Below are 22804 nucleotides of genomic sequence, written 5' to 3'. Positions count from 1 at the left end.
CTACAGTGCATTCTTTACAATTTTTATCTCCTAAGAGCATGGGTTATATGAAAAACCACATGTTAATTTCTGTTTACTATGACATTTCAAACAAAATATCAAAAATAAAAATATGTAGGCTTTTTACCCATGAATCACATTTTGCATGATCCTTAGCTGGAGTGCTACTTAATACACTGGAGAAAAGGAAAACCAGGATAGTAAAGGGAACCATAATTACAAAACATATTCCAATCCAAGCACCATGTTATCTAACTATTTACGAATAATGTTTTTTTTTCTCATTTTAAGACAAGGATATTCTTAGTATTTTAGTCATGTAAGATTTGTGAGATAAAACATCTGATGTTTATAAATTCACTACATGATGTTTTATGCTGTGTTGCAATCACAAATGAACAGCAATAAGTAGGCCAATCTTATCATATTATTCATTATAAAAGTAAGAAAAAATTAACAAGATCTATGACTCCCTTGAGTAAGATTTCAATGTTCTCAAAGCTGAGCCTCGTTAACCAACTTGAAATCTTCTCCAATGGGTGTCTAAGATTCAAGTAAACAACACACAAACAAATCTACCAATTTATACCCATAAACACGATAAATATATATACAATATTAGGGTATTGTTGAAATAATATGGCCTGTATGTGTATGTAGTGACACTCAAACATTTTCCATGTCCCAAAAACATTTCATGGGATTTAACTATAGATCACCAATTAAAGAGTAATCAAGGGAACCAAGGTTATAGCGGTAATCAAAAGAATGTAATCCAAGTACAAAGACCAGACACGGAAAACAGACATACACAACAAAGAACATAAAGTAACTAAAATCATACATACAAAGTAACAAAAGCAAATGAGCAACTCGGACTCACCTAAAAAATGGGAGCATGAACCAGGTGCACCGGTAGGGTAAGCATCCTCTGCTTTTCTAGAAACTCCCACCAAGTTGCTCATAAAAAGTCATGTCCGGGGTAGACAAACAAGGAAAGGAGAACTATGACCCATTGAATAGATCAGTTTTCATGCAGTTTTAAAGCATAGGAATGTCTATTATATTATTTTGTAATATTCTATACACAATGGTCTGACTTTAATTGATTTTTGGGGTAAAACCTTCAATCAATATCTTAATATAATGTTTGTCCTGCAATGAAAATGTGATAAAAATGTTCTTAAAGAAGGGATCTGTGAGCTACTCCTCACTGAGTATACCTCCATAAAGCATGACCACTAGATGAGGCTGCATACCAAGTATCAAGTGGCTGTTGTCAGTAATTCCTGAGAAAAAAGTTCTGGTCACAGACGGAATGACAGACAGCCCTAAAACATTATACCCCTCCGTTTCAAAGGGGGTATAATGTTTTAGCTCTGCCCATCATTCCGTCTGTAACCTGAACTTTATGATAAATATATGAACAGTATGATAAAGATATAATTTGTTTAATCATCATATATTATAATCCCTATTGCCCCCACAAAACTGAATTTATTTCGTTAAGCAGAGTGCATGGGGCTACAAAATAATCTTTTATAATTATGGGTATGACTGACAAAAAAAATACAGGTAAAATGTACGTAAGTCAGGAACTTCGAATCTCTGTATGTCATTTCGTTTTCACCTATTGTTTATTTTTATGTTACTTGAGTATACTCGGCACATCTTCAGCTGTACCAGTGTATAATGATGTTTTGGGGCCAGCTGGTGTGAGGGTTTCCTCATTATATTGACGAGACCAATGGGCAGACATTTTCATCCAGGTGGGGTCGTTGTCTCTTTGACATATTCACAAAACCTATTCTCGTTATATAAACATAAATGCAGCACAACTGAATAGCTTGTATTTGTAAATATAAAGACAATGCTTGCAAGATAAGACTCCTTATCAGCACTTACCCCAAGTCCTAGAAAACCTATGAATACAGCAACAACTGACATTCCTCTTGACCAGAGATTCTCTTTATTACTATCATCTATGATCTTGTACTTCAATAAAAGCTGGTAAAGAAAACCAAATAACATTCCATAGACCACACTCTGAAACAAAACATAAAAGCTGGTATAGAAAACCGAATAACATTCCATAGACCACACTCTGAAACAAAACATAAAAGCTGGTATAGAAAACCGAATAACATTCACAGATGACACTCAGAAACAAAACAAAAGCTGGTATAGAAAACCAAAAAACATTCACAGATGACATTCAGAAACCAGAAATACTGTGAGCCAGCTTACAAAGATAATACCCCTACTTCAAATGGCTTAAAATGTAAAATGCTTGTTGGATTATCTCCCTTTAGATGCTTCCAATCCTTCATGCATATCTACATATGATGCCCAACCTTCCCATAAAATTTCATTGAAATCCCTTTAGTGGTTTAGAAAAAGTTGCACTTGTGAGGTTTTAACATGTAAAACCCTTAATTTAGATATTATATTTATATTTCTTCATTCACATCTAATTATGTTGCCAAACCTTCCTATTGAATTTCATCTAAATCCCTCAAGATGTTTAGTAGTTGTACTTACGAGGTTCTAACATATAAAATCCTTAATTTGGATTATCTCTCCTTTGAGTAATATTATTTCAAGCACATCTACATATGCCCAACCGTCCTATAAAATTTCATGAAAATCGCTCTTGCAGTTTATGAGTTGCGCTTACAAACACTGCAGACAGATGGACAGACAGACAGACAGACATTGTGGTTCCTATATACCCCCTAAACTTTTTTTGCAGTGGATGTAAAAAGATTGAATTAAAATGATAAAATGCCTTCATTAAATCTGTAAGTAGTTGCTTTCAAACCAGGGCTTTCAATAAGGATAAATGGCATTATTGGGTTTGTTTAAATAGAATTTATTATTCTTCATTATGGGTGGTGTTGTAAATATACAGGGTACACAATTGCATTATGGGAGTGGGAACTAAAAGATGTACAAAACCGTCAATCTATACCTGAACCATTTTCTCTATAAACTTACATATCTATCTAATGCCCATCTAAACCTCCATTCACTGATTGAATCATCTTTTAATACAAACAAAGATTTGATTGGTCGCATCAAAAATACCTTGTCAAAGAATACCTATAAATACAAGTGAAAAGACTAAGTGTAATATGATACATCAAATTATATTTTTTTTTAAACAAAATATTTTTATGGTTGTCCATTCATCATGTTGTGAAAAACACTGATCAGTTGTGAATTGTTCAAGAAAATGTGAGTGATTCAGTAAAATAATGCTTCCTTAAAACTAATTCAAATTTTGCGGTTAAAAAGTTATTTTTTTATATTTATTTATTTATATCTATATTTATTTGTTGTGACACCTACTTCAAATATAGCAACATTTAAATCTCTGCATTAATTAGATTAATTACATTAATTTGAATAAGAATAAATATTACATGTTCTTAAGGAAATATTTACAGATTGAAATATAGTTTGACTTGTATTGACTATAAGTGAAACAAACATATATTCTCATAGATTGTGATAAAAAAAATTATTGCAAATCCCATGAAATAAGGTAAACTTACCTCAGACATATAAAACAAAGCTATAATTGTTATTAGTATTACAAACTTAATAACCATGTAGAAATAATAACGAGTGTGTGCTGAAATAAATAAAAAAATACGGCATTAATATCCTGCCAATTAATGGTGGAAAAAGTGGGGTTAAGAAAATGTTCAAAATGGATTTGGGATTTTGTTGAATGTGAAAATTAAACTTAACCTGTTTTTAGTGTATGAAACAAATGTGCAAAGTTTTTAGAAAATCATTGATCCTTTCTTAAGTTCTCTGGAAAATGTAAGGGGATGGACAGACATGGAACTTTTCAGAAGATATCACATAACAAATCACTGCTGAATTACCAATAAAAAGGTTAAAGGGGTTGTCTAAATTTTCAATATATCAAGTAAAACTGTTTTGCTAAAATTAGCAAATAGCTATACGGTTACCACTACAATATCTAAACAAGCTGTTATAGTAATTTTAAAGTAAGATTGAAAAGTTTGAATTACCCTTGCTGTTTGTCCTCTTGTGTTTATAAATGATGTACACATTACAGTTGTGAAATTAGAAGTAAAAATATGTCAATAACCTTAACGTTACATCTTATAAGACTGTAGTCTGTTTATCCAACCAAAAGGTTGTAAGTGTACAATTGGATGGTATGTAATGACATGACAATGCTGTTTTTCCTTTTAAGATCAACTTTCCATACAAACAATTTTATGAAATTAAGCAATGATTGTCTAATTATGTTTACTTAACTGTATTTTGGGCATGTGTAAATTCTGGCAATTTCTTTATTTTCTTACCTTCTGTCGAAGCTGCTGTCACCTGCGGCCATATTGCCATGGTAATATAAACAACAATAAACCAATACGAGACGAGAGGAACAAAGTAGTAGAACTGGTAGGGACGATTCATCACAAAACACAGTGTTATAACAAGGAAGTTCATACGGAATAGCACCTGAAAATACAAATAAATATTACAGAAACCATTATGATCAATATTGATAATTCAAAGAAATTTAATGCTCTAACAATTAATTGTGATCATTTCTTAGGTTTTTGTAATGTATAAACTGTAAATTTCAAATAAGATGATATTATCTAGTATTTGCTGACTGAGGTGAACAATCTCCAAACTTCAGATTTCCTACTCTTTTTGTGGAAGGAACTTTATCAAATTCAATTCGGAAAAAGTGTAAAAATTTAACAATTAGGAAATAATTTACCATGCATATATCTTACAAAATCTCCATTTTAATAATGTGCAAATGTACATGTTATAAATATTTTATATGTATCGAATCACCTTTTTTCCGATGGGAATTTTTAATACTATCTTTTTATTTTATTTTATTTTTTACAACTTCAAAAAGATTTTTTACAACATAGAAACATTAAGAAAAGTTACTGATACATTGTCTAAAGGACATTAATAGCCAAGGTAAAGACAAAGTATGGCAAGGCATACAAAACAGAAATGAGAAAAGTTGTTTTAAACTTCATGTCTACCTATATCTGGAGAAAAATGAATAAATGTATGAAAAAATGTATATATTAACAAATGAATGAACTAATGAATGAATGAACAAACTGATGTTTCCACACTGGAGAAACCAAATCAAGCATACCAGAGCTGTATCACTACATGATCATCTACACAGTATGTACTTCATTTGTGTAAAGTTTTAAAATTTTCACAAATAGTTTAGCAGGAGTGGAATTAACAACATACTATGACTTAGTTCCCTCTACTTAAAAATTGTCAACTTTGGAACCTCTATATAAGCCTTTAGGGAGAGATGGGTTGACAAGATACTTTGAGTTCCCTCCGCAAAAAAAGTCAACTTCTGACCCTCATAACAAATCTATATTATTGTATGTACATCTTCATGGCATGTAATGGTACATCTTTTATGGTACAGTTTCATCAAAACTTGTCTTGGAGGAGTAGTGCTTACAATACAAAAACATGACTGAAGTATGGGTCAAAAACAATAGACAACATGCTGTGTGGGGAGTCTTGTTCACAAGAATATCACTAACACTACACTTTCTGTGGCACTTTGTTAATAAATGTCATGACTAATAAAGAAATTTGTTGTAAAGTAGGGAAGTTATTCTGAATTTACAGTATAATTTACAATTAAGGTATAAGTTCAGCTAAGAATCAGGCAGATGGTGATGAGTCTAGTTTTGTCAACTTCCTTAAAAGAGTAGTACCAGTATATCCAGCCTGTCCCATTACAAACATCCAGTATGTCCCATCACCAATATCCAGTATGCCCTATTATAAATATCTTGTATGCCCTATTATCAATATCCAGTATGTCCCATCACCAATATCCAGTATGCCCTATTATCAATATCCAGTATGTCCCATCACCAATATCCAGTATGCCCTATTATAAATATCTTGTATGCCCTATTATAAATATCTTGTATGCCCTATTATTAATATCCAGTATATCCCATTAACAATATCCAGTATGCCCAATTATCAATATCCAGTATGTCCCATTAACAATATCCAGGATGTCCCATTATCAATAGCCAGTATATCCAATTAACAATGTCCAATATATCCTATTATTAATACCCAGTATATCCCATTAACAATTCAAAGTAATGAAGTAGGTTGGAAAATCAGACATTAACAGACAGATTATCGAGTGGCAGGGGTTCAAAACAGCTGTGGTCTGAGGTCTGGTACCCATTATATCTGACCTGGAACATTTAAAACTTTGTTTTCCTAGGACCAGGACCTTCAATTTTATTCATTGATACTTTATTGAGGACTTGATTTTAGTCAAGTGGACCATTAATTTAACACTTGAACGTGCTTGAGACCTTCCACTGTTTAAATTTGGACCCCAGCTAGTGACCTGTAAGAAAATACTTTACAACAGAGATCAAATCTAAACAGTTTGGACTAATTTCCAACCTCATATACAAATGTTAATGGTATCTGGCATCAATTTTTGGACCAATTTCCCAACCTCAGATAAAAATGTCAATGGTATCTGGCATCAATTTCACACAAAGTTGATTGTAAATCATAATGTCATAACAGAGGATAGAATTGTGATGTCAGAATATACAATCAAAAAGGTTGCTTAGAAAGTTGACAAAAAACAAAGACTTATCATCTTTTCTTTATTTGCATGATTCTTGGCAGGACCTGTATGCAATTCATACATATGATTTATACACATAAAGCAGAAGCATGATATTAAATGTCCATTGCTAAGCATTATAGATGAGGCTCCACAAGCTAGAAAAATTGATGGAGGTAAAAATATGTAGATAAACAATTAAAAGAAAACTTAACTTAGTATTTTTACAAATATCCAAGGCATATAATTAGACACAATATGAAGATAAAACCCTAAAAAACTTCATCCAGAAGGTTAAAATATAAAGTCTAGCAGTTTCAAGATGCAGCTCTACATTTAAAAATATTGATTTTAAAGATCTAGAATATTCTATGGATTCTTTAAACTGACTGAATATTGATTTTAGTGTATAATATTAACCATCTTAGATCATTATACATGTATCAGAGACCAAATTGAACCAAAAAGGTAAAAACACAAGCCTCTAAATAGCATCAAGATTTCTAGCTATGAGTTATTAAAAAGCGATCCCACTTACTTCCAACATAATACGAAAAGTATTGTGACGAGATTGCCAACTCAAACAGCCACCAAGCTGAAAATTCAGTATAAATTTCTTAACAAGATGCAGAATCACTCACTAGTCTAAACACGTTTTAATAGGGCTTGTTAGTCTCTTTTTTAATATACTTTTTATCCAGAATTTTGTGTGTTGAAAAAACTAAAAACTGGAGACCTATTTGTATTGTGCTTCCAATACATCAATATTAATCATTATAATGAGAATTTTCTATTTTGTGTTATTACCATAACATTCTATACTTTAGAAATAATAATAGGATTATTCACTGGAAAGTGAAAAACTAAAATATTATCATGAGTGCTTTACTATATGAACAACTGGTGTTCATGCTTTTGGATGGTGGTGAAATCTCTGGGTCACATGACGAGACTTACAAGCCCTATTGATAAACTACGAATTGACCTTCTTTGGGTCACATGACGAGACTTACAAGCCCTATTGATAAACTACGAATTGACCTTCTCTGGGTCACATGACGAGACTTACAAGCCCTATTATTGACCTACTTTTGCACATACTTAATCTTATATAAGGTTGATTTCTAATTTTTTTTTTCTGGATTAACAAGTTGATGTGTGTTAAAACTATTAATACCCAAAAATTTGTGACATTTCAATATTTGTGATTTTTTTCAATGTGATATGTGCAAAAAAATAAGTTGGTCTAAAGAAGTTGAACGTCAAATTGATATAAAACTTTTGAGGTAAAACGTTGATTAACAACAGGCTACACATACTGTCATAAGACCTTAAAGTTCAGGTTCAAGTGAGCAAAAAAGGAACAATTTTCTAAAATGTGGACTGACGACTGACTTCAAGTGATGGTATAAGCTAATGTTGACCTATGGTATAAGTGAGCAAAATTGGAGTTCAAATTACTCATGAAATCATGGAATTAAAAATGACACATCAATTATTTGGAGACTGTGTATATAGAAACCAGACAGAATCTTTGATATGGGTGGCACAGACAAAATTTTATCCCACTCAAAAAAATCAATTAAATTATGAAAATAAAGAACCTTAGTGAGCATGCTCACATACTCCACGTGTCCCCATGTTGGATACTCAAATAAATTGTTCATAAGAGAAAAAGGAATAAGAGTGTTTTACAGGCTATAGACCTTTATCTTCTAACTTCATTCGGTTACTCAGAATGGTAGTTTCAAACTACAGACTGTGATTTCTTTGAGTTTTAGTTAATCCCAAGTAAATATCATTGTAGCAAAACAAAACGTACACTTGACCTATAATTTATCATGGTGAACTTATATACCAAAAATCATGTCATAATCTGCAAGCATTTAGAAAAAAAAAGTTTGAAAAAAAGATTATTTCTGTGAATTTAGCCAAGTTCAAAGCCCGTAATTTTGGTAAAATAATCAGAACAGAACAAAATTAAACTTGACTTGTAACTTATCATTGTGAATTTATATACAAAAAGTTATGTCAATTTCTGCAAGCATTCAGAAAAAAAGTCTGGAAAACGTGTTTTTCTGTGAATATTGCTAAATTCAAGGCCCGTAACTTCAATAAAAGTAATCAGAGCAGAACGAAACGTAAACTTGACCTGTAACTTATCATGGTAAACTTATATACCAAAAATCATGTCAATATCTTCAAGCCTTTAGAAAAAAATTTCGGAAAACTGTTATTTCTGTGAATTTTGCTGAAAACTGAAGATGCACTGACAGACTGACGGACAGGTCGAAAATTATACCCTTCGCAACTTTGTTGCGTGGGGTATAAAAATCAGAGATTTATTATTTTCTTCCCATTTCACTAAATTACAAACTAACATTTACTTCTAAGAAAACAAGAGACTGTGATCTCCAAAGGATGAAAATTTATTGAAAACAAAAATTGGTATGTGCCATCTGAGGCCTAGGTCTTCTATGGATACTCTCCTAAATATTTAAAGAGACAGTGTGAGCCCAGGGTTTTGTTTTTCAAGAGAAATTTGAACTCCTACTAACGGTGATGTTACAAAAAATTGACTCTCAAGAATACAAGTCTTTTGTCTCAATTGTTAGTGAGGAAAATTCTAAAATCATAGAGGAAAATATCCCCTAATGGCAGTTTCTAAAACACAATACTCAAAAACATAACACAATGTATCCCAATCTTTGACAAATTCCTAAAAAGTCCAATCCAGATCTAAATCTGAGAGTCAATTTCTTCTTTTATCTTAAGTACCAGTCTATACAAAATTCAGACATTGCCTATTGGAGAGGTGATTCATTGTGTAGAAAACCAAATTAAGAACAATAACTCTTGCAGAGAACCAATTTCATACACAATCTATATAATGTTCATCTCAAATGTACAACAACCCAATGACAAACTATGAGTGAGTTATAAGATCAGCAACTGTTTCCGAACAAGAAATAAAAGGATATTCGGCGGGTTTTCACATGAATGAATCATCTCATGTCTGATTCTTATAAAGACTGTTACTTAAATACTGTAAATTCATAAATAACAGTTATTTTGTATTAGTGAAATCCATCATTAATCATTGCAAAATAAAAATATTGTACTACATGTACCTAACGATTACCTCACATTGGAAAAAATCACATAAATGAATTTGGTGCACTCATGAGAAATTCAATTGAATCTGGCCTTTAAGTAATTTTCAAACAAGCTTAGACATGAAATGAGATAAGAATTTCAGGTCTAAATCACTTGATATTTTCATTATTAAACAACTTTTTTCTGTAAAAATACATTACTGAGAATCCCATCTAAGCATTATGACATCATTGGCCCGCCATATGAAAAAAAAAACATCAACTTCATATTACTTACAATAAGCTGACCAGTAATATTGAATTATGATGATAAAAATACATTATGATCAAAGGGGGAGGTGAAAATAAAAACAAAATAAATAAGTAAACATAAAAGTATATTTGCAAAATCTCAATTTATAATTCATTTTGTATAAGAAAAATGAAGAATACCTCAAGAGAAAATTTATAAACCAAACTTATCAATCAATTTCAACTTTTTTTTTTTTTTTTTTTGCAAATCCATACCTTTTATACTTAACTCATTTCTGCACCTTTTTTCCATTTTAAAAACCCAACATTTTTCTATATTTTTGTTCTTCATTAATTATATCAGTTGAAAAGATAGGATTTTTAAACAGGTATCTTTACGATCAGCTGAGAAAAGTTTAATCATTTTCGAACATCATTTCAAAAATTAAAAAAAATGCTGATGGAAAGATGATTCTAATAAAATGTATATTATACAGTTAACCTCAGACACAGATTTAAATACTGATGGATTAAAAGAAAGTTAAAGTTTCCTTGTCATCAGTTCAGTTATCTATGGAAGTTTCCGTGTCATCTGTTTAGTTAACTATCTAAGGAAGTTTTTCCTTGTCATCTGTTCAGTTAACTACCTCAAGAAGTTTCCTTGTCATCTGTTTAGTTAACTACCTACGGAAGTTACCTTGTCATCTGTTCAGTTAACTATCTAAAGAAATTTCCTTGTCATCTGTTCAGTTAACTATCTCAGGAAGTTTCCTTGTCATCTGTTTAGTTAATTACCTACGGAAGTTACCTTGTCATCTGTTCAGTTAACTATCTAAGGAAGTTTCCTTGTCATTTGTTCAGTTAACTACCTCAGGAAGTTTCCTTGTCATCTGTTCAGTTAACTACCTCAAAAAGTTTCCTTGTCATCTGTTTAGTTAACTACCTACGGAAGTTACCTTGTCATCTGTTCAGTTAACTACCTAAGGAAGTTTCCTTGTCATCTGTTCAGTAAACTACCTCAGGAAGTTTCCTTGTCATCTGTTCAGTTAACTATCTAAAAAAGTTTCCTTGTCATCTGTTGAGTTAACTACCTACAGAAGTTTCCTTGTCAACTATCTAAGGAAGTTTCCTTATCTGTTCAGTTAACTACCTACGGAAGTTTCCTTGTCATCTGTTTAGTAAACTATCTAAAGAAGTTTCCTTGTCATCTGTTTAGTTACCTATCTAAGGAAGTTTCCTTATTTGTTAAGTAAACTACCTCAGGAAGTTTCCTTGTCATCTGTTCAGTTAACTATCTATGGAAGTTTCCTTGTCATCTGTTCAGTTAACTACCTCAGGAAGTTTCCTTGTCATCTGTTCAGTTAACTATCTCAAGAAGTTTCATTGTCATCCGTTCACTTTACCTACATAAGTTTCCTTGTCATCTGTTCACTTTACCTACGTAAGTTTCCTTGTCATCTGTTCAGTTAACTACCTAAGGAAGTTTCCTTGTCATCTGTTCAGTTAACTATCTAAGGAAGTTTCCTTATCATCTGTTCAGTTAACTATATAAAAAAGTTTCCTTGTCATCTGTTGAGTTAACTACCTACAGAAGTTTCCTTGTCATCTGTTCAGTTAACTATCTAAGGAAGTTTCCTTGTCATCTGTTCAGTTAACTATCTGAGGTAGTTTCCTTGTCATTTGTTCAGTTAACTACCTCCGGAAGTTTCCTTGTCATCTGTTTAGTTAACTATCTATGGAAGTTTAACCAGGAAAGGGATAAAAGAAAACCAGCTCTATTCACTGAAATTACTGTAACCATATCAATTTATGCAGTGTACTAATTTTCACTATTTTTTACGGTGGACAGACAAGTATGAAAAAGTACCCACAAATATTAATCATTTTTTTCGAAACAGAAAAGTAACCACAAAAATTATCAATACATGATATATGTAACATAATTAACATGTAACTGTTCAACTGACAGTAACTTCTGCCATAAGAAATAATACAGTACATGGCAAGTAGCAACAGAAATTACTCAAACATACTTTTCATTAATACTATGAAAGCACTTTTGTGGATATTAATTTTTCTGAATTGCAGATAAAGCATTGATTTGTGGACTCTTAAATTTGTGGTTTGACATTTCCCACAGTACAAATAAAAGGAAAATATGTATTTCATTGGGAATTGAATTTTGCGGTTTGAGTCAAACATGTAATCCACGAAAATTTGTACCCCACGAATACATAAGTATTTTCAAAGTAATTTAGATTCCTTCTAACACTATAAATACATAAAACAGAATGCACAATGATCTGTTAGCCACTCCTATTCAACTTGAGAATGACTCAAATTTTACTTTTTTTAAAAGGAGCTCAGGATGCTTTCCATTACACGTTTAGCTCTACTTAAACCATTTATTTATGTTCCTTTATTGGTTCATATAAAGGGCTTTTCTTAGACGAGAAACTAGTTGAAAGAGTAATCAAGGGAACCAAGGTTATAGTGGTAATCAAAAGAATGTATTCCAGGGACAAAGACCAGACATGGAAAACAGACATACACAACAAAGAACATAAAGTAACTAAAATCATACATACAAAGTAACAAAAGTAAATGAGCAACTCAAACTCCACTAAAAACTGGGAGCATGGACCAGGTGCACCAGTAGGGTAAGCGTCCTCACAATCACAAATAGAATTAATAAAATTTAAAACGTAATAATTAATGGAAAACAAGCTTGAAAATGAAATAATTTGAGCTTCTTTGAAAAAGTTTTCCTCAAATATTTCATGACCTCTTGTCTTTTCAACATTTAATTATTTAGCATATACTATGATTTCAATGGTAAATAACATGTATAAAAACAGAGTGCTTACAAAATTAAAGATCATCAAAATATTTAAGAGTACAGGAATATGAATTGACAAAGTAAGAACAAGGGGAAAAAAATTCTTCAACTTTGAATTATTATTTTTGGACAAAATTAAAAAAAAAAACAACATACAACTACCTCTATACAATCGTTTCTGAATTTACAGTACAAGGCTATAAGCTAATTTAATAAATGTGATTAAACAAAAAGAATGAGACCAACTGAAAAGTATTTCTTGGTACTCGTGTCCTCCGAAGGTTCTTTTACCAATCTCTACCCAACATCAGGAAAATAAATATCACCTGAATGGTAATTATTTCTGACAAAGAGAACCAAATTTCGTGGTTTACCTTACCCAAGAAATAAACGTAAATTGGTACCCCACGAACAATAATACTTTCACAGTAAAAACCATTGTGTATGAAATTGGCACTTTGCGAGAGTTATGGTTTGTGATTTGTCTTTTTAGGCAATACATAAGTAAATAAAAACGCCAACCTTTTTTGTTAGTTTTCATGACAAAATGTGTGAGAACCAAGAAATTAACATTGAATGGCTGAAGCAATAAAGGACTTACACCAGAGAAAGCCTTACACTGGTATACAAGATCATTATACTACAAGCAAAGAGAAAAAAAAATTATTCCTCATGAAATATTTAAGTAGCAGTCTTTATAAAAAAAATCAGACAGGAGGTGATCCATGCATATCTTATTCAGAGACAGTTATAGACCATATCAACAGTCATAGTTTTTCTTTTGATTGTTGCACTTTTGAGATAAAAATTACTGTGAAAGTACTTATATTTGTGGGTATCAATTTTTGTGGTTTAGGGGAAAATCACAAGTTTGTGGATTCTTAAATTCATGGTATTTGTGATCCTATCATACAATTTAAAGAAAATAATCCTTTTTGTTGGGACCCAAATTTCATGGTTTACCTTACCCAAGAAAGCAACGAAAATTGGTACCCCGCGAACAATAATACTTTCACAATAAAACTATTGTGTATGAAATTGGCACTTTGCGAGAATTATGGTTTGTTATTTGGTTGCTTTTAGTGGAATATGTGTGTTAGGTTTTCTCACAAATACAGACCTGAATACACAAACAAATACAGATCTGAATACACAAACACTGTTACATATAAATATTGTGTAGACCTAAACAGCATCATTTGTTTGATGGTTTTTTCTACAGCATGAATCACCTCTACCATAGGCAGTGCCTGAATTTTATATGGATTGATACTTAATAAAACCACAAGTAAATGCCTGAGTAATCAAATGACAATCATAAAGATTTCTATGGATTTCATACCATGCTACATCTATATAAACTGTAGTCTCCTTTCTTCCAGAAAAATGAAAAATGCCCAAAGCCAGTCAAAAATAGATATGATGAAACCAGAACTCGAATCTGCATGTAGATGGGTAAAACCTGAAAATAAAAAAATATAGTCGCTGAAGTAGTTCTAACAAACTTGTGCCCACATCCTAAAGTCAATCATTTTCTTTTTTTTAATGATCATTGTTTTATCAAATTTTTATTGAGATTTTGATGATTTTTTGTAATGAGTTTCTGAAAAATCTATAACCTTTCTCCAATAAGTAAGATAGATGGATTAATTATGGTTTATTGTCTTATGGCAGATATTTCATTAATTTCAGGATGAGAGAGACTGACCAAACAAACAGACCAAGCTTTATCCAAGACCAACATGCTGAACTGGATCTTTATCATACCAATTTAAAGAAGCAACAGTCGAAGGTAGGCATGCCATCCCACCTGTTGTCTCTCTCCCCTTAAATACAACATGCTTGGCAAAGAAGCAGTGACAGCTGATTTTAAAGTTTATCAATTCATTGCTTTAGTCAGCAGACATGATTTTTTTCTCCAAATATTGGGAGAAATCTTAAGTAAATCATATCTGAGCATTAATAAGGTAGCGATATAATCCCTAAATTCAACTGCTTCAGGTCCTAACACTAAATAAATAATAATAAAATGAAAACTTGACCATCAAAGTGGTGAGACTGTATCAATGGAGTCATAAAACAGACACTAAATCACCAACTTGGTGAGATTTTATCAATGAGATAATGAAACAGACACCTCACCAACATAGGGGTGAGATTGTGTTCAGGAGGTAATAAAACAGACACTATATCGCCAAAGTGGTGAGACTGTATCAATGGAGTCATAAAACAGACACAAAATCACCAACTTGGTGAGATTTTAGCAATGAGATAATGAAACAGACACCTTACCAAAATAGGGGTGAGATTGTGTTCAAGAGGTAATAAAACAGACACTATATTGCCCAAGTGGTGAGATTGTATCAATTCAGTAATGAAACAGACACTAAATTTACTAAAGATGTGAGATTATATTAATGAAATAATGAAACAGACACCTTACCAACAAAGAAGCGAGATTGTATAAGGGAGATAATAAAGCAGACATTACATCACCAAAATGGTGAAGTTTTACAGATGGGTTAATGAAAGTCATTTTACAACCAAAATTGTGTCTAATTATCTCATCCATGAAATCCCACCACTTTAGTGATATACATGTAGTGCTTATTTTATCATCTTACCCATAAGATCTCACCACTTTGGTAATATACATGCAGTATCTATTTTATTACTACATCCATGAAATCTCACCACTTTGGCATACTTGCCAATTTTTGAAACCCCCCCAGGGTTTTTTTTTTAGACAGGATAATGTGTGAATGGACATTTTTGCGATTTATTTTGCAACTGTATAAGTTTTACTGTAGTAAAGTATCCTTCCAATGAGATGACCACTCTACATAGTAGTATGGACGACCACTCTACATGGTAATATGATCTTTTTCAATTAAACAAACATATGCCTGCGATGGAATAAACTGAAGTTTGTAAGCCCCTTTTTGTGGAGGATTCCTCCAAACCTTAACAAAATTCTGAAGTATGAATTCTGAATAAAAACATGACATAACATTTTATTTACATACAAATGCATTTCTACTATTTTGAAATACATTGTGCATATCTTTCCAACTTTCTATATTATTTAAAGGAGAATTAGTGTATAATCTGAAGTACATAAATAAATCAGAGTTAATCCTTTTTTATCAGCATATCATTGTTCTAAATAAATATGCTATAGGCTTAATTGTTTTTATCAACTTGCAAGTTTGAAACTTGGAAAAAAGTAACAGTTCTAGTGAAATATAAAAAATACACCATCATATAACCTTAATAAAAATAGCAAATACATAGAGATCACCATAAGGTCTTTACCAAGTGTAAACATATCTTTAAGTAAGCTCTGAAAGGCCTCATCAACAAAAGTATTATAATCTATTGTAACAAAATGATGACACTTCTTAAAAATAAAACTAGATAGTCAAATAACAACATGACAATATATTAATGACCAACATCTCCTGACTGTGGACAGGTACATGTCTGTGGTGGGGTTAAAGTAGTTTTATTATTGTATTTTCCCCATCACTGTCCCAGGTTATAAGAGGGTTATGCACTCACAAACATGTTGATCCAGCCACATACTTAATGTGCCTGTCCCAAGCCAAGAACCTGCAATCCAGTGGTTGTCTTTATTTTTTGTGCCCATTGTTATTCGTTTTGCATTTTTCAATATAGATAAGGTCGATTTTTGGCTTTTATGAAAAACTTCACTTTATTTGTCTTTGGGGACCTTTATAGCTTGATTTATTGGATGGATTTTGCCCATCAATGAAGACAGTGTGGTGACCTGTAGAAGTTTGTTGCTTGGTATCTAGTGAATGACTGTGTCATTGGCAATCATACCACATCTCCTATTTTTTTTTATATTACAAGGACTTACACACACCCCCCTTTAATGTAAGGTAAAAAATGAACTGAAATTTCAAACAAACACCATATCACCATTGAAAGTGGTGAGATTTTACCTTACTAGCTCCTGTTAGGTGATAGATAAGGATTACTAACTGCATCCAACCTTTCCATTCATCTGTCTGGTCTCTGTGTAGTACTACAGTCTATAAATAACAACCAATCAAATCATTATGAATTTAGCAAAATAGTTGTGTAATTTATAATGATTTCAATGTGTATTTTTTTGGTATATTGATATATACAGGTGAATAAAAACTTAACAGCTAAATAATCAATTTTTGAGTCATTTTCATGACAACCACATAATAACACATTAACAACTAAAGAGGGGCATACCTGTAAAACTTTGGAACAGGTCATGTGGGAGATTCTCCTGCACTGACACTGTCTCCATACCTGTTATCCTTTGCAACAGGTTATGTGGGAGATTCTTCCCCATTGACACTGTCTCCATACCTGTTAACCTTTGGGACAGGTCATGTGGGAGATTCTTCCCCACTGATACAGTTTCATGTGGGAGATGTTTACAAAACACAAATATTTGATGTAGAATTATAGTAATTTTAAACAAAAACCTTCCACAAATCTGACATTTCAATGTGGGACATTCTAAATTTGTCATTGATTTTCTGTGAGTCTCCCCACCCCCACCCCCTCTAATGTGAAAGTGTAAACAGGTATGTGGGTGATCTACAGGTCCACCTTGTATCTTTCCTAGTCAAAATAAAAATAATTCAGGAGATCAGGTTCAATGTTTTTTTATAATGGTGTACTGCATACAATTGATATTTAGTATACCCAAGAAAGGAATGATAAGGCTTATGTGAAAAAAATAACAACAAAAAACTCAATCACCAATCTATTTTGAAAGGGTTTACTTTAAAATATAGAAATTCTTTTAGATACATAGAGAAATGCAGACCCAAGTGATTTTTGTGAAAACAAAGGAAAAATTTCATTGTAACTTTTCTCAGAAAAAATGTTTTCCAGTGATTAATTTTTAATGCAATCAATTTCTTGTACTGACCCAGGGGTTAAGATATCATATGATACTTTAAACTTTGGGTAAATATTTTCATTATTTTGTGGTGGTCAAAATAATATATGACACTGGTAAAGGTATAAATTAATGTTTTCCGGTACATGAATAAATATTTTCCAATCTTGTCTATCCTTTACATTAATTGTTTTCACATGGAATGTCCTATATATTGACCTACCTGGTCAGTACTCTCAGTAAAGAAAAATCCCAAGATCATTACATAAGCAAATGGAAGGAAGAAATTAACATGTGTGTAATATTTGTTTTCCTTCATGAAGAAATTGGTCCTGAAATTGAAAAAAAAAATGATCCGTCAATTAAATAAGATGGGATAGGTACTGCCTTCAATGACAGGGTAGGAGTTTTAAATATCTTGGGTGAAGTCAGAGTTGTTGTGAAAAGATTGTATACTGAAAAGATATCAATTTTCACAGATTCTGTCAAGTGAACATATTTGCATGTATCAGTTTTCACAAAATAAGTTCACAGCCATTTACAGTATGCCATTCTGCCCTGTTATATCATGTGACCATTGAGAATTCCTGAGATTTTCGGTTTATTTTTACAGGTAAAATGTTTCCTAAGCATCAAGTGCTGTCATACCAGGTATACCTCCACTCATACAGGAAGTTGATATCAAACAGCACCCCAAATCACTAATAAAATATGCCAAATCTTTGTTAAACCACACATCAAATTCAAAATAAGTCCATTTATAGGGAGGTGATATTTTTGTGACAAAAATTTTCTATATCATTCCACATAGTGAAAAATTGCAAAGTCCATGAAGGAGGAAGTTGATATTGAACATTATGCTCATATATATAAAACCATACACCAAATTTAAAATCAATCCATCCTTTGGGAGCTGTGATAATTGCAAGTTTTGGAAGGATTCAGGAAAATCGTCAACTGCAGATGATGCAGCAAACAATTTAGTCTGAAAAGTTTTAAATTGAACAAGTGCACTTGCAAATGTACATCTAATGACAGTACTGTATACAATTGAACCTTAATTAATAATGCAAAGATATCAGGCACAAAAAGCAATGGTGCTGAACAGTGAATACATACTGAACCGTACAAGATGTATTAAGAGTCAATAACAAGTGATCAGTGATTGCCCAGTTATCATCTAAGTCTGAAATCTTGTTACATACCTACAAACAGCTTCTTCTTAAAAATATCAAGAGGCTTAAATAAGGAATTGTAATGAAGTTTTTACAATGGAAGGTTAAACTGTGAACACCTTCCCTTTTAGGTCAGGAGTGTACTTATTTCTATATGTATGTGTTGTGTAAAACAGATGCTGTCTTAATAACTTTGTCATTAACCAATCCAAAATCAACATTCCTTGTTGAATTAATATTCTATCACATTTATTCTGTTACAAATACTATGAAATTCAAAATTTTTCCTCCATTTGAATGTCTGTAATGAAGAAACATCCATTCAATGACATTAAGAATCTTACCTATCACAAAGATAGAAATATCCCATTATAATCCCTAGTTTGGCCAGTGAAGCTGAAACTTCATACAATGATTCATATTTCTCTTTAGTAGATCCATTTTTATTCCCATTCTCTGAAACATATACAAAAAAAGGACACACTGACATGTCACATGTAAAATATTGTATTTTAATATCCCCTGCTTTTTTTTTAAACTCATGATGCATATACAGCAAAATAACAAGGATAAAAATTAAGAAATATAAGATGGCAGCCCAGATCATATTTTTGTTCAATATTTTCTACAAGTACATTTGTATATGTTTAACTAAATTTTTCCCAAAAGTAGCCCAGCTCAAAATCTAGTAGCCATGGGCTGCTGGGCGACTTTTAATTTTTATCCCTGAATACCATATGGTACAACAGAATGTAATATCTAAACATGAGGGTTACTGACGAGTGAACTTAACAGCAGACAAACAGGCCAAAAACGTAAAAGACCAACATCCGATAATAAAATACTCCAAGGGATGCAGATAGATAAGCCTTCATGATATTGGCTGGACGCAGGAGTGGAGATGTCGCTGCTTTTGTTTCTGGTATAGTTGATGTCAATTTAATAAATGCAACTTTTAAGGACCATCTGACAATCTAACCAGACCAGGCATTATCAACAACAGTGGTACTGTAGAACTGCAACCTATGACTATTGAGTTTCTGGGTCAACAGCTAAGTGTAGCCTTTGGTTTCTGTAGTACCATGTTGGTGACAACATTCTGGCAAACAGGGAGATTGTCTAGCACTTGTTAAATGCTGTAAGGACTGTTACATTACCTTAAAAAAAATAGACATATCCATAATACTAATTAATTGGAAAGAGTTAATAACCAAAATATGATCACAAGTGCAGAAGAACGCCTATATTCAACTTGTTCCATGCTTGAGTTAAATCTTAATACATTCATGGGAAGAGTGATCATATTTTGGTTATTAATGATAACCAGCTGATTATCCTATTTATTATGTAGATTTACTTCATTATTCATTGCTTTTTTCAACATTAATTTTAAGTTTGTCAATGGCAGATTGATATTTGTGTTGTGATGCTTTTATCCTCTTGGTGGGAGAAAGTCCAAGAGTGAAATTACAGAATTTATTCACAGTGGGAATAATTGAAAATTTTTACACGGGGAAAGTTCTGTAAATCACTGTTATCTATATAATAAATCTGATTATTTTTAACAAGAAGAGTAAAATCAAAGGTTCTTAGAACACCAGATTATACCAATAATGTCCAGCAAAGTTTCTACAAAATTACATGTAAGAAAAGCTATTTAAAATATGCTGTATGACTGAGAATTTCAATTTATTCCCTCAAAATCAAACAACCTTTAACATCAATTTAAGAAATTATTTTAAGAGCAGTAGTTTCAAAAAGTACATGTAGACGAGGAGTGCAAGCAACTTCGAGGTTATTACCTTTACATGTTAGTTAGTGTCCTTGACTTACCCTCTCAAATCTCCCATGAACACTTTAATTTTAAGCACAGAGAAGTCCAAATAACAAGTAAATAATCATGTGAATATTCTAAGGAGAGATATTATGATCCAGAACTCTGTATATTACTAAAATAAGACAAAAAATAGAAACAGAAAAAATACCAAACCACCCAATCTACCAAATAATCTAAATTGTTCTGGTAAAAATAATAATAAAAAAAGAAACAACCAAAAAAAAATTAATATACTGGTTCCCATTTTTCTATTTTTTCTTCTACCAAGTAATCAATGAATAAATATAGGAATATAAATATAGGAGACCTAATTATAGGATGTATATAATTACCTTGGCTTGTTTCTAATGGTTAAATGAAAAAGTCAGACAATTTCTTTAATCAGCAACTTTTTTCAATTGTTCTTACTGATATTTTCTTTCTCAGGCTACTGTTGTGACAGTGTATTAAAAAATATCACCAATATACCATTAAAACATTGCGTCAAATTGATTATGATGTTGCTGGTAAACAGAATGACGACAGTTTCGAATGTCTCGACAGAATATCACATCTCACCTTTTCTGGCTAACCCTGATATTTTCTGCCTCAACTTCGAATCTGCTGTTATTATGTATATAATGACAGAGGGTTGTAAATGTGAAAATATAATTTTAGTAAAGAACTTTCATACACTTATGTATTAATATGACTGTATAAAGAGTAGATCTACCGATTAGAAATTCTGTAACGTTTAACTCAAGTATAGCCCTGGCAGACTAGCATTATCAATTTCTGATCTGTCAGACCAAAAGGCACATTCTTACTTCCACAAGAAAATGTGAAAAATTTCATCTGACATTGCTTCCTATCATCTAGAATGAGCATAGATGTACCATGTTTATAAATTTTAACATAAAATTTAAGTTTATACAATAAAAAATCAGATTTTTTTTTCACCAGCTGAGTTCATTTTGAACCACAACACATGTAAACTCATACATGTATTCAATCTCTTCACAATTTATTCTAGAAAACAACTTTTGCATCTACCAGTAATGCTTCACTGAAAAATTTGAATTTATACATGGATATTGTGGATTTATTCAATTCATGTTTTGTAATTGTTGCAACATCTTATCAACATTCCTATCATAGTTGTTCAATGTTCTTTTCATGTCATTTGGCTTCTAATACAGAATACACAAGACTCACCACTAGATCGAGGTTTGATTCCATTCCTAGGAAGTCTTCTCTTGTAGAAAAACAAAGCAATGGTTGATAAAACGCTGAAAAAAATAAAAGATAAAAAATAAGGCATTTGTCAAATTTATGAATAATTCCAAGAGATCTTGCACCTCTATGATAGACTGATTGTAGTTTAAAGTCTTGCAGAAGGTATTTCATGACTTAAACAGGCCACCAAACAAACAGACCCTGTTTGTACTGAGACAGGGTTTCAATGTTCTAGCACACAATGACAACTGCCCACAGGAAAGACAGAAATGTTTTGTGTTTAGTGCAGAATCAGTTACTTACAATTTTTCTACAAGTCTGACAGGTAGAAAAAAAAAACAAAATAATTTCCTAAGAAATGGGAAAATGTTGAAATAAGAGCGGTTCCAAAATTGTGAGGGGTGAGTGGGGTGCAGGAAGGCACCTAAATTAAAATATGATGGGCGGTTGTTATTTTAGATAGATACCCTTATCCATGTTAACAATGAAAGGAAATAATGGATTAAAATTGTATTCATGGTTGGGTCTAATAAAAAGTCCCTTCTGACCACCACCCCCCATTTTACAGTTATTTCTGGAATAGCCATTAGCCTTTAAACACAAGATCATTCATACCTGACAAGAAAGAAAGCGGCAGTGAAGATTTGTACAGTAGATGTTATCTCAGGACTACGACAACAGGTTCCATCGTTATAATTCATATGTTCATTACAGTACATGTTCAGTAAAATCTGTACATCCTGTTAGAAAAAATAAAAAATTGGAAATTAAATTATGTGGAAAGTTTACAATTGTTAAGCCTATTCCAAAAATTAGTTTTT

At 31.9% G+C, this 22804-nt stretch overlaps 1 protein-coding gene across 3 annotated transcripts in view; it reads right to left on the bottom strand.

Annotated features, from left to right (window-relative positions):
* The window catches only part of LOC148599252 (N-acetylneuraminate (7)9-O-acetyltransferase-like), a 42253-nt gene that overhangs the window by 9952 nt on the left and 9497 nt on the right, over positions 1–22804 (bottom strand). For 2 of the 3 annotated variants that reach the window (XM_088559195.1, XM_088559197.1), the window contains exons 9-19: positions 22599–22723; positions 21963–22036; positions 19276–19387; positions 17980–18088; positions 16813–16902; positions 14187–14306; positions 7197–7253; positions 4347–4503; positions 3558–3637; positions 2998–3102; positions 1906–2046 (exon numbers count right to left, since the gene is read on the bottom strand). In XM_088559195.1, the coding sequence (XP_088415321.1) occupies positions 1906–2046; positions 2998–3102; positions 3558–3637; positions 4347–4503; positions 7197–7253; positions 14187–14306; positions 16813–16902; positions 17980–18088; positions 19276–19387; positions 21963–22036; positions 22599–22723 (1170 nt within the window). The remainder of the gene's footprint in view (positions 1–1905; positions 2047–2997; positions 3103–3557; positions 3638–4346; positions 4504–7196; positions 7254–14186; positions 14307–16812; positions 16903–17979; positions 18089–19275; positions 19388–21962; positions 22037–22598; positions 22724–22804) is intronic. The other variant, XM_088559196.1, reaches the window with a different exon arrangement.

This window comes from Perna viridis, chromosome 13 (assembly GCF_037379345.1).
Source record: "Perna viridis isolate PV_CMFRI_1.1 ecotype Kerala chromosome 13, ASM3737934v1, whole genome shotgun sequence".
Taxonomy (NCBI): domain Eukaryota; kingdom Metazoa; phylum Mollusca; class Bivalvia; order Mytilida; family Mytilidae; genus Perna; species Perna viridis.
The sequence above is the reverse complement of the archived record's forward strand: the minus strand, read 5'-3'. Positions and strand labels throughout refer to the sequence as shown.